The sequence below is a fragment of the Aricia agestis genome, chromosome 5, assembly GCF_905147365.1.
Source record: "Aricia agestis chromosome 5, ilAriAges1.1, whole genome shotgun sequence".
Lineage (NCBI taxonomy): Eukaryota > Metazoa > Arthropoda > Insecta > Lepidoptera > Lycaenidae > Aricia > Aricia agestis.
The window spans coordinates 10,579,143-10,591,702 of NC_056410.1; the positions used below are offsets into that span (position 1 = coordinate 10,579,143).

A 12,560-nucleotide genomic window follows, 5' to 3' on the forward strand; every position below is an offset into this window, starting at 1 on the left:
AGGGCTTTCAAGCCAGCAACTGGTTGTAAGCGGAGATTGGTTTGCGGCTGAATACCCCGATGTCTGATCCCATCTCTTGTGTTAATAAACTTGACTCTACAAACTTAGAGCTGTTGTTAATAGTACCAATTATAACTACCAATAGTTGTAAATCTAATGAAACAAGCTAACAAAGTTGTAAATCTAATGACATTTAAAAATAACATTATCATTTAAGTGTTTATAACATTAATTAAGAATATTTTTTATGATTTCATGAAAATTAGGTACATAAATAATGAAGAGTTTGATAAAAGTTGAAGTCGTGTAACAAATTCAGTAAAAAACTAAAATGTTGCTACCATTCAATATAAGATAAAGATAAGATAAATATTCTTTATTGTGCACACATAATAAATTATAACAGTTTAAAGACATTTTTAAAACACAATTAGTATGTACTACAATCAACAATGGCGGCCTTATTACTAATTAGTAATTTTTTCCAGGCAACCACGGATAGAGGAAACATAATATAGTATATAAGGTGAATGTGCCATAAAAAATAAATCAAATGTAACATAATACATATTAATAAATACATACATAATATACTCAGTGCTTCGTTAAAACTTGAAACGTAGAGACATAGTGGAGTTTAGGAAGACAAAATATTCGCAAAGATAGAGTTTACAACATTTATAATTCTGTGAATTGCATCGTGGGGTGAATCGAGTCAGGCCACACCCGCGTCTAGTCTTATTGATTTCTTGAATTGGCTAGACTCTATGCGTCTACATGTCATTGATTACTATAATAATGATATTGTTACGTTACGTATTAACGAATTGTCCATTAGTACAATCGACAATTCGAAAAGCATCTTAATCCTGTATTTTAAAGAAAGTGTATCATTTACCTCTTCAAAATTATACCGCTGAAGCAGTTTCAATTAAATTTGGTATTTACTTAATGGGGTTAACTTTTTAAGTTCCGATAAAGGACATAGAATTTACGCGAAAGAAGTTGCGGTTTAGGGTGAAGCTAAACGAGCGTAATTTGTGAGTTGTGAGTCGCAGAATTTCTGCCGCGTAAATATCTTTTCATACAAATTATGACTCACAAAATTACGCTCGTGTGAATCAAACAGGCCTTTTGTATGAAACTGAATGCAGCAGAATTCTGCCGAACCGAACTACTGCGACTCACAAATTACGCCCCTTAGGGTTGGTTGTTTTGGCTTCGCCCTTAGTTCTACAAATATACCTGGAGCTCCCACATTCAACTGCGAATTCGCATAGCATCTCAAATATCTACAGCATGTCAATCAAAACTCATAATAAACCTCTATCAATATTTTTCTTTATCCAATCTGTTAATTGGGGACAAAACAGGTGATCAATTTTATATTCAATCTAAACAGTAGCTAGCACATTTTGCTACAGATACATAAACATAAAGTGGACTGGTTTTACAAGTGAACTAACTTGTAGGATATCCCGAGGCAGTCGGCAGCCGGCAGTTGGCAGCAACTAGCAGGTCCGTGCTATTTACTGGCCACAAAATGACACCTATTGCTACAGCGTCCGCTCATACACCGTTATATGGAATGTAGAAATAGCCGAAACCTATTATAAAAATGTATCGGAGATAAGAAATATTTTCTTAATTTAATCAGAAGGCTGTTTTTTTTAAGTTGTGTTTATTCTGAATAACCCAATTTGCATTCTCAATAAAATATCGAGAATGAATCGAAATAGCAGCCCCAAAATTAAAAAATCCATAGGAAATTAGAAACTTTTTTCTATTCCAATTTATTGCAAAAAAATAGAAAGCATTCATTTCCTGGCGAGAATTTTATTCTGCTTCCGCCGTGATGAGCAAACAACGATTATAATAAAATGTTATTGCAAAGATTTGCATTTTTTAGCTTGAAGGAAATATTATATAATTATTAGCTGTACAAGAGTCGCATAAAGTTACGATAAAGGTTTTCATGATCAAAACATAGACTTTCCTACTAATAGAAGTCGAACTACTATTATCGACTATAAAGAAAGACTTCTATTTAAAACTGAATAGAAGTTTTTGACTATAAAACGTACTGTTGCGGTACATTGCTGCAAATCGTTTCATCAATAGCTACCTTGCTAGCAATTACTGTTATTGCTGCATACATTATAATGTAGCTATTCTTACAATCAATGGAAGATGTAGCAGAATATTTTACGAATATTAATATCGCTCGTTTAGAATTTAATGCCATATAAAACTAGGCCTTTACATCCGTAATGGATGATTTATGTAACAGTATTTTTCAGAGCGAAGTACCACTCCTCAAATACTGTAGTGCCTGGGACAAGATTTTTAAATGTCCGTATAACTGCCCAAGCGCATACGGCATTCTCGCATCATAGTCGGCCTAGTCCAGAGGAAAGAACTAGTCAATAAGTCTGGGACCAACCATGTGCGGTTTTCCTCACTATGTTTTCCTTCACCGTACGAGCGTCAGTATTATATACTTGAGATCAGAAAATGTCTTATAGGAACACGCCTTCGAACCTGCACCCTCTAAGAGTGCGAACCAAAGGTCTACCCATTAGGCCACGGACGCTCTAACGCCTTATAGAGTGCAGATAAATTTACAAAATGTTATTAGGAAATAGCCACTAACATCCAAGTTATTACAACTCGGTGAGATTAGCCTTCCGTAGCGCCACGGCCGCGGCAGTATCAGTTGAAGAATCTATTTTGAGTCTAGATTATAGTTCTAGTACTCACAGATTATCTCGTAGAGCACTTCTCATTTCCCGTCGTTTCATCTACTATCTAGAGGCGGTGCTCACTTGATTTTCCCAATATTTTCGTAAACACAAAGAAATATTAAATGCTACCTTGATGCGACATTCAGACCATCTAATTGTTTGGACCTTGAAACGAAAATACCTCGTGAGGTACGAATATTGCATGTAAGCTGCATCGTGTAGCGTGTTCGAGCTGCTAATTGCCGCAAGCTGAGCTGCGGTCACGACTCACGATCGATTAAGCTTTGACATTATCACCATAATGTATTGAGTTATTGAACTACTAAATATGTTTAGAGGCGTTCAATGATCACTATACTACGATACACTACTTAATATTCTTACAAAGCTACATTCATAGACCTTTAAGGATTTCAAATAATGAAGTAAAATGTTTCTCATAATGTAAACGTCAGCTGTGTTAGCTCCAACTTGGCTTGATACCGTCTGTCTATGTCTGTCTGATAGTTGTAATGATCCTAATAAGTACATGGAATGAAGACGTATGAATAGATAGATAAATCGAGCTTTTAGCTACAGATTTTGATCCAAGTAACTAGACGTTAATAGGTGCATTCTAAGATCAATCCATCTTTCACTGGAACTTTCTAGACATATGCCCCAATTGATAACTCGAGAAGGCAGTGATAGTGAAATGTGATCCCAGAGGTAACGAATGGATGCTTTCGCTTGTTTTATTACGTTCGTGATGTTGGACGTTCACTGGCACAATCGAAACGCGCTGATTCAATTTTCTTAGGCCCATAGAATAGAATCAATTTAACGAAAAAAAGACAAATGTTGATTTGTGATTTAAATTGAATTCTTTTCTCTCGCTTGCCATGTGAAAATTCCTTTTTTGCTCCTAACTATACCTATTAACAAACTGAAAGTGAAATGATTGCTTAGTAACAGAATAACAATATAACAATAGATTTCCAAGAATCCGCGATCGAGGGATTGATGCGTCATTGTTACTCGATATATCTCTCATATTTCAAGCTAACATTTTGTCGGTATTTAGGAAACTTTACTTCCATACAAAGTAAATTAAACGCCACCTAAAACCTTTTTATAGAACGCTTAAAGAGCCTTAATAAAACTTTTATGTGTCTGGTGTCTAGAATGTTGCTACTTAAACGTAGACTACCGCCTTCCTACATAAAGTATCTACACTTAACACCTAGCCTCGCTCGGCTCCTACACATTAAACCTAGAATTTATTCTACACCTACACGAAAAATTCCTTGGATACATCGCAATTTGTAGCTTTGCAGGACTACTGCTTCTACCTATATAGTCTACTTCAAGTAATTTCATTCATATTAGTCAAAATGAATTGAAGTGTTTACGTACAATATACAGTCACTTCCAAGGAACAAATTCAAATATGACTTATAGCCTTCGTTGCTCAAAATGTGCAGAACAAAAACAGGTGCCAAATACGACTAGACCTCGTCACTTGGGAGGCCATTGTTAAGGCTCACGCATCCGCCCATCGCCATATCAGACGTGTAGATACACCATTAATATTCATGAAATTGCATTACATCAACATACACAGATCAATAATATCTTCATATTAGAGACCCGGATCTTAAAAGGCTTGTAAAATATTTGTAGTCTTTATATTTTCAAGTTCCAAGTTTAAGAGGGCGACTAACCCCAAAAATCAAACATCGTCCTTCTCTCTTCACACTCACGCCCGTCTTTCATATGCCAGGTGAAAAAGAACGACGCGGATTCATCGCCAAATTAGTTTTTTCTCAATAACTCGATAAATATACAACATTTTAAAAATCCGCTAGGTCGATCTCTCAATGATAGAGTTTTAAACAATGTGTTAAAATATTAACTTATTTCAATGCACGGTTACGGCAATAAATGAAAAATTCGTGAAAGTTAGATGCATCTTTGTGATTTTTTTCTATCGAGAAAATTTTAAGATATCGTGTTTTTGCTCAGATCGAATTCTCGGAAATATAATGTAGTATCTTATTTTAGAAAATGAAACAATTCGGGGCTTATTTTCAAGTAAAAAAATGAATTATAAAACCGACACTTTAGGGTTAGTCGCCCCCTTAATGCTATGTTTTTCCATGCCATACAGGAAATGGTTGGAGAATAGATATTAGATAGCATTTCATTATAATCTTTTATAGGTATTCTAGAGTCTGTTTAATAAAATGTAGAGCATTTTGATATTTTCAGCAGAACACATGCATAATATTGCAGTTCTAGTCCGAGTCCATTTCCTCATATTACTATCGTAAAAGTGCGGAAGGATAAGACTATTTCATATAACATTTCCGGACTAAATGTACATCCATCTTTTACATCCAAGACACGTAATTGTAATCGATTTGCGTCATTTATTAAAAACCATTTCACAGTTACTCCGAGTCGTGACTGTGTTCGAATAGAAAAAGCCCAACGCACAATACCCTTCGTTATTATTCTGAACGTGAATATAAGTCCCCGCAGACTTAGGAAATGTGAAGACACGATCCTCACTCGATACGTGGTGTGAACTGTGAATGCTCTCGATGTCTCAATACTCGTACACAACGACGTGTATTTGAAATATTTGGAATTTAGATTGTATTATCATCGAGAAGAAATATCTATGAATTGTGCATATTTTAAAAATCGGCCAAGTGCGAGTTGGACTCTCGCACGAAGGGTTCCGTACCATTATAGAGCAGAAATAGCCAAACATTGTGTGTTTTGTATGGGAGCCGCCCTTAATTATTTACTTTACTTATTTAAATTTTTATTATTATTTAATTATTAAAGTATAAAAACAATTAAGTATTTTGTGAACATTTCAGGTGCCAATCTGTTGCCATCATTAATATCGAGCAAGAAATTGCAATAAAATCACGTTTGTTGTATGGGAATTAAATATTTTTTTGTTTTTAGTATTTTTGTTATAGCGGCAATAGAAATACATAATCTGTGAAAATTTCAACTCTCTAGCTATTACCGTTCCTGAGTTACAGCCTGGAGACAGACAGACGGACAGAAATCGAAGTTTTAGTAATAGGGTCCCGTTTTTACCCTTTGGGTACGGAACCCTAATAACTATTAAGTATATTAACGCTTCCCCAATCATGACATCATCCATAAAACAAAGGAGTTCATTGTCGTTGCCAATCTCGCATAATGCCAAAATATTTACAACACAAAATTAAGGCGCGTCAAAAGAACGATAAAATGTTCCCAAAAAGTTCGCAGACCACATTCTCCATGTATTGCTCATCACAATTCGCCACGAATACGCGAAAAATGAACAAAACCAATTCCTTATTCCGTATCGGCTCTCAGTGCCGTAAATAGGGCGGTGCCACCGGTGCCCAGGCACAGGGCGTAGACTCTGGGGGGGGGGCGCAAGAATGGCCAGATCAGAGGGGCCTATACGTAGCATTGCTCGGGTACGTCTATAATATCTAAAAAAGAAACAGAGGCGCAGTTATAGAATCTCGCACACGGCACAGGGCGCAAAAAAGGCTATTTACGGCACTGTCGGCTCTAAGCGTATTCAAATTCTAGAATATTTGATTAGGTTTGGCATTTAGAGCTACTTCCTTACGTTGTGTATTTACGTTTATATCGCTCTTAATAAATCTTTTAATAACTTACAACCAACTGCAGCGTGGGAATCGATTTATCTCAAATCTCGATCTTGCATTACTTATTGCATAAATACTGAAACTTCTGAATTAGGGAAATAAAATTATACTGGGAACAACAGTTCCTTTAGTCACTAATGCATTTTGAACGAAAATGCTATCTAATATTTGTAGGAAAATCGTTTTTAGGGTTCCTTAGCCAGATGGCAAAAACGGAACCTTTATAGTCGTCATGTCTGTCTGTCTGTCTGTCCGTCCGTATGTCACAGCCACTTTTCTCCGAAACTATAAGAGCTATACTAATGAAACTTGTTAAGTAGATATATACTCTTTGAACCGCATTAAAATTTTGAGACAAAAATGGAAAAATTATTAAAATTTTTAGGGCTCCCCATAGGTCCAACTGAAACAAGACATTTTTGTCTTCTAACCTATGCGTGTGGGGTATCTATGGATAGGTCTTTAAAAATTATACTGAGGTTTCTAATATCATTTTTTTCTAACCTGAATAGTTTGCGAGAGAGATTCTTCCAAAGCGGTACAATGTCCACCCCCCCCCTTGCTAGATCTCGTTCAAAATTGGTTTGAACGAGATCTAGCAAGTAGTTTTTTTATACGTCATAAATGGTAAACCTTAAATTAACTTTCATTAAATCAACTGAAATATAAAAATAAATCAAAAACCTTTTAATAATAAACCTTATTGCTGCTGAGAAACCCTCCATGGGCGAGTCCGTTTCGCACTTGGCCGGTTTTTTTTATGTTACTTACTACGATCTAAAAACTAAAACTCTAACGGTGCAAGCCTGTGCTGATTTATTTATGTATAGCTTAGGTAGATCATTAGTGTTCCATATTATCTGTTTATAGTAGTAGGGGTTTTGACTGCCACTCTTTGACAACTTACGGTACAGTCGCAGATAACAGCATACACATAGACACAGATTTTTAACGTTAAGTGTACTTTATCCACAGGGTCACTCTGAGTCGAAGGGGGCGAAGAAGCGTGACAAGAGTGTTGGGAACGGCAACAAGCCGAGCCGTGGCGTCGCCACATCCTTCGGGTTCCGGCGCCGGCCGGCCAGCACCTCGCGAGCCGACGACAACGCGCGACGCAAGCAGAAGCCGCATGATAAGAATGGGAATGGAGGTAAGAGTACATGTAACCAGTGGCGGCCGTAGGGGGTGGCGAACAGGGATATCACCCGGGGCCTCGCTCTTGCAGGGGTCTCGCAAGGTATTTTTCCGTAAGACAAAGGGCCTCGCAAAGACCTTCCGCCTGGGGCCTCACAAGGGCTAAGGCCGCCACTGCATGTAACGTCACCACTCACCACTCATCAATAATCAAGCTATAGTGGAGTTACGGTGGAGCAGGCCTTGAAGCAACCAAGCTGCCATAAACGCAATCTATACATATAATAAAACTGTAGAAATGACAATTCTGTACATTAAAGATATCCAAAAAATAATAAGCGGAGGCTGTTACTACATCGCTATAGAAGCCAAAACTGTGGTTAGTTTTTTGTCTGTCTGTCTGTCTGTCTGTCTGTCTGTCTGTCTGTATGTTTGTTCCAGCATCACACGAAAACTACTGATCCGATTTGAATGCGGTTTTCGCAGATATATTTGTCTTCTCCCAACTTAACATCGGGTATACAAAAATTTTCCCCCCACCTCTCCAAGGGGTCAAAAGAGGGGGTAAGATTTTTTAGGCTTTGCCCCCGGCCGGTACTTGGGGGGGCGCAGCCCCCCCCCCCCCCGTTGATTTTTGGCATCGACTTAGTTGAAAGGATAGAGAGTAACATAGGCTACTTTTGGTCTTGGAAAAACATCATGTTTCTAAAGGAGATTTGCAAGAATATTCGTATTGTACACGATTTTCGAATTTCACGCGAGCGAAGCTAGTGTAGTTAATAATTGAGATTCTAGATTCTAGGTGCAGTCAGATAGCGGCGTATTTATTTCCGGTTTTTATTTTTTATTTTCACAGGGTTTATTTATGTACTAGCGCTTTAGATTTACTAACAACAAAACACTACCTAATAAACGACGCTTTATTGTTATTGTATTGTATAGGTTTATTGACAGGTTTTTTTCTGTTCAACTAAATAGAAAAAAACCTGTCAATAAACCTTAGGAAAACTTACCGGGCATAACAAAGCCTTGAGTGATATCAAAGTTTAACACAAATTCTAACCTAACCTACAGTATATAACCAAGGTTACAATGCAAAAAACTCAAAACTAATGCAGATAGTATTAAATTGAATGCCTTTTTTGTAGGCTCCACAGAGGACTTACGACCTGAAGAGGTGCTGTCGGGGCGCTCGACGCCTCTCGCGCGACCTCGCAAAGAAACCGTCGGTCAACCGCTCAGAAGCAACAGGTATGCTCAACCTTTTATCATAGTAACACATAATAGCTTTTAGACATTTCGTACTGTTGATTAATATTTAGATAGCGCTCGCTTTCGTCCGAAATAATCTCATAAAACAGCTTGAACAACAATTATTTATTGAGCCTTAACATGTGAAGATAAAACTTTACCACCTTTATAATGGCATAATATCCTTGTAGTCATTACAAAATAAGGTTTTTCTGAAGGTCGAATATCTTCTAGCTATGAATATTAATAGAGACCATTTCGCCATGCCTTAAAACTTATATTGTGCCTTACGATAAAGTATCAGCAATTCGACTATTTGTATTATAAACAATATTGTTTGTGCCTTAGCAAATGTAAAAGCAACAGTATTATTCGGATTGCTTGTAAAAATTGATTAGCTCATATAAAAAACTCTTAAAATTATTTTACTAATATCTCCGCTGCTGCTAACGCCTTACTTCGTTAATAAATAGCGCATCCTATCTAGGTACTAATAGCCACTAACATGCTTCATAGAATATTCCAGAGTCGACGAGGAACCAACAGGATGTGTTTTACAGTGGCAATTTAATTTCCTAGGTTCGGTTTCAGGCAACCGCACAGTAAGACAGCGAAGGTGGCCGACGTAACGCTGGCCGCGGAACCCGCTTTCAACGCACCCAATAAGGATAAGGAAACTACAAATAATAATAATTTAGGTAAGAATATTTCTCAATCGACGACTCCTAAGAATTAACTTTCCTATGGTTACCAAATTCTGCAATTTTGCTATTCAGGATGTTTTTGGTGAGTTGGTCACTTAGATTTAGGAATTTCATTACATTATCATCCACTTAGAATAGTCTCTACGTTTTTCCATCCTTAGCTCCAATCTTAGATTATCATCTCATTATTCAGCCATTGATTACTTTTAGAATATACATTATTTACAGTAACTAACGAATTATTCCAGATAAGAAGAGTACAAATCAGTACAACCTCCCCCTCCTCTCTACGCAAGTTTCATCCACTGGTGTCACCAACATCGTCAATGCCGCCGGAGTACCGAAGCCCGTCACCAAGCAGACCGTCATACTGACATACCAGAGCCAACAGCATCCAGTACAAGTGAGTATTGTTCAGGTACATAAGTTCAATGACCAGATAATCTAAATTTATTAACATAATAACAAATAACAATTAGGGCAAACTACCGTTGGCAGTCATCCCATTGTTGGCATTTTTCTTTGAAAATAATACGTAGTAGGAATTAAATCATTCTTTGTTATATTGTATAATAGCTACTTATCAATAGTTATTATTCTTAAACTTTCAAATAAATAAGAGATGATGGATAATGGATATGTATCCATGTATCTTTGAAAAAATAGACTACGGATATTATCTACTGTAGGTACTCAGTCTCTATGTTTAATTTTCTCAACCTGTTCGCAACTCTTACATACATATTCAAGGAAAGAGTGTACTCGTTGCGTGCACACTTGAGAACTTAAAACGAGTATTCACTTGCTGGTTTTTAAGCTCGTCATCACAAAGCCTCAACCTCACAAAACGAAACAAACGTGAGCGTAAAAAACAAAGTTAATTCTGATTCTAGTATAGAGCAAGTTTTTTAGCGTCTGGCTACTGGCCTATCCCGGTAAGTAATTAGTCATCGCAAGAAACTCGTTATGGACCTAAGTATAAAATAATGGTGGTTCTCGCGCGGAGCTATTTGCTGCATACTTCATTTTTACATCCCGTTATCCCACTGGTTGACTGGATAACAGGATTCTGAATATACAACCGGATACAAGCCATTAGGGACTGCTGTCTTAATTGCCAATTGAAGCTTAACTAAAGTTTAATTGAAAGACTATCCTGCTTTATTTATAGATGGGGAAATGATTATGACTTATCAATAAAACTTTTCTGTAATTAAAACATTACGATGCCGCGATGTTCTTAAAATATACCTATATCTTCTATTAAAATGTATGTACACAAGCATTAATAAATCAATAATAATCGTTTTTAGGTACAGATGGAAATAGATATATTTCCTTAGATATAATTAATGTTTAGTATAATATAAATCTTAGCTAATACCCGGCTTCCTACAGGGTGAAAACAAAAACCGCATTAGCACGGCATCATTAAATTAAAATATTTTAATTCAGTAATTCCGCCTATGCTATCCAATGAACATAATATATCAATAAATCCGAAATATCCCATAAAAGAGGGGCAATCATAAATTAATAAGCAGACACAAGAAAATGGCGTCAATTATCGCACCGTGATCAAAATTGTCACTGATTCGAGCGTCAACTTCATTTACCTGTATCCACCTGGGCCCGTACCACGAAACGGTTTTGAGGCTCAAACAATCGGACGAGAATGCCGCGTCCTACTCTAACAAACGTGAAATGACGTTGTTAGAGCAGGACGCGGCATTCACGTCCGATTGTTTAAGTCTCAAAACCGTTTCGTGGTACAGGCCCTGATTAGCCCACACTTATTAATCCGCAGGACTCACGAAGGAGCCTCAGAGGCAGCGACCACGCTCGCGGCGCGTCTGTCCCCCGCACTGTGGTGGAGTCCCACAAGCCCCCCGGGAAGTACACCTTCCAGACCAACCAGCTGCCCCGACCCCAGTACCCGGCTATCAAGAACTTGGACACCACCAAGTCAGCTAAACAAGTATGTTTTATAAATATTATATAATTATAATTAATAAGATCATGTTTTATAAGTTATCGTTCCCAGCATTAAAATACAGTTTTCATTTGAGATCAATATTAATTATGACGTTCAAAACTTTTTACTATCGCCACTGTAAGTTTGTGTACCTATTGAAATAACGTATTTCTTCATTCCTGAAAAAAATATCTGTGATCTTTTTACACCTACATAGAATATAATGTATTCTTCGCTTACAAATTAAAATCTAAATCTAATACTTAAATATTTTTATAACTATTTCAATTTTAAAGAAAATATTTACGTTTTTGAGACAACTATTCGATGTTCATTGAATGTTTCTCGTTTTGAGTGGTCTGAAGCATTTCTTTGATATAATTAACTCAAGCGAAAATAGGGCTTATTGGGAGCACAAAAGAGTATTTTTACCGCGCATCAGGAAGTAGGTCATCATTCATCTATTTTGGGGTGGATGGTTTTGAAACAGTTTAAAATAACGCTGCAGTGTGCATATAATATCGTCGTATACATAGCGTTGCACCTTATGATATTTCTTATGTTTTCTTTGTAAATGTTTCGATAAATGAAGCTTTTCTTGCCAATTCTGCTAATGGATTCCAATTAATACCTTAACGTAGACCGATCCATCACTATTTTATTGCACCATTTCATTAGGAATAAGTAGAGGAAGACAGATTAAAACCCTTTACCTACGGTCGTTACTGTATTTTATTAACTACTGAATTGATTGCTTTGTTTTAATGATACATATAATGATTAATGATTATATCCACTTACGTTATTATTTTATTTTTGCAATAGGGAGCTTTTTAATATTTGACTTGCATAGTAAATAATAATTGCCGTCTTTGTAAACTTTAAGCATATCATTTTTTGAATACGCTTTATCAAATTTACGATGTCCATAGATCCGTAGCCCTTCGGCAGGTCTCTACCAAACATTTCAAGTTGAAAATATCGCAGACAAAATAAACCGGAATACTAAGTTCAAGAATTCTTACAAAAATGCTCGAAGAAATCTGTATAATAGGTACTTTGTTTGCTAAAATCTTTTATG

General features: G+C 36.6%; 1 protein-coding gene across 9 annotated transcripts in view; it reads left to right on the forward strand.

Annotated features, from left to right (window-relative positions):
- The window catches only part of LOC121727379, an 88,932-nt gene that overhangs the window by 29,082 nt on the left and 47,290 nt on the right, over window positions 1–12,560 (forward strand). For 8 of the 9 annotated variants that reach the window (XM_042115174.1, XM_042115175.1, XM_042115177.1 and 5 more), the window contains exons 2-6: window positions 7,391–7,565; window positions 8,698–8,800; window positions 9,380–9,498; window positions 9,753–9,907; window positions 11,312–11,482. In XM_042115174.1, coding sequence (XP_041971108.1) covers window positions 7,391–7,565; window positions 8,698–8,800; window positions 9,380–9,498; window positions 9,753–9,907; window positions 11,312–11,482 — 723 coding nt within the window. The remainder of the gene's footprint in view (window positions 1–7,390; window positions 7,566–8,697; window positions 8,801–9,379; window positions 9,499–9,752; window positions 9,908–11,311; window positions 11,483–12,560) is intronic. The other variant, XM_042115176.1, reaches the window with a different exon arrangement.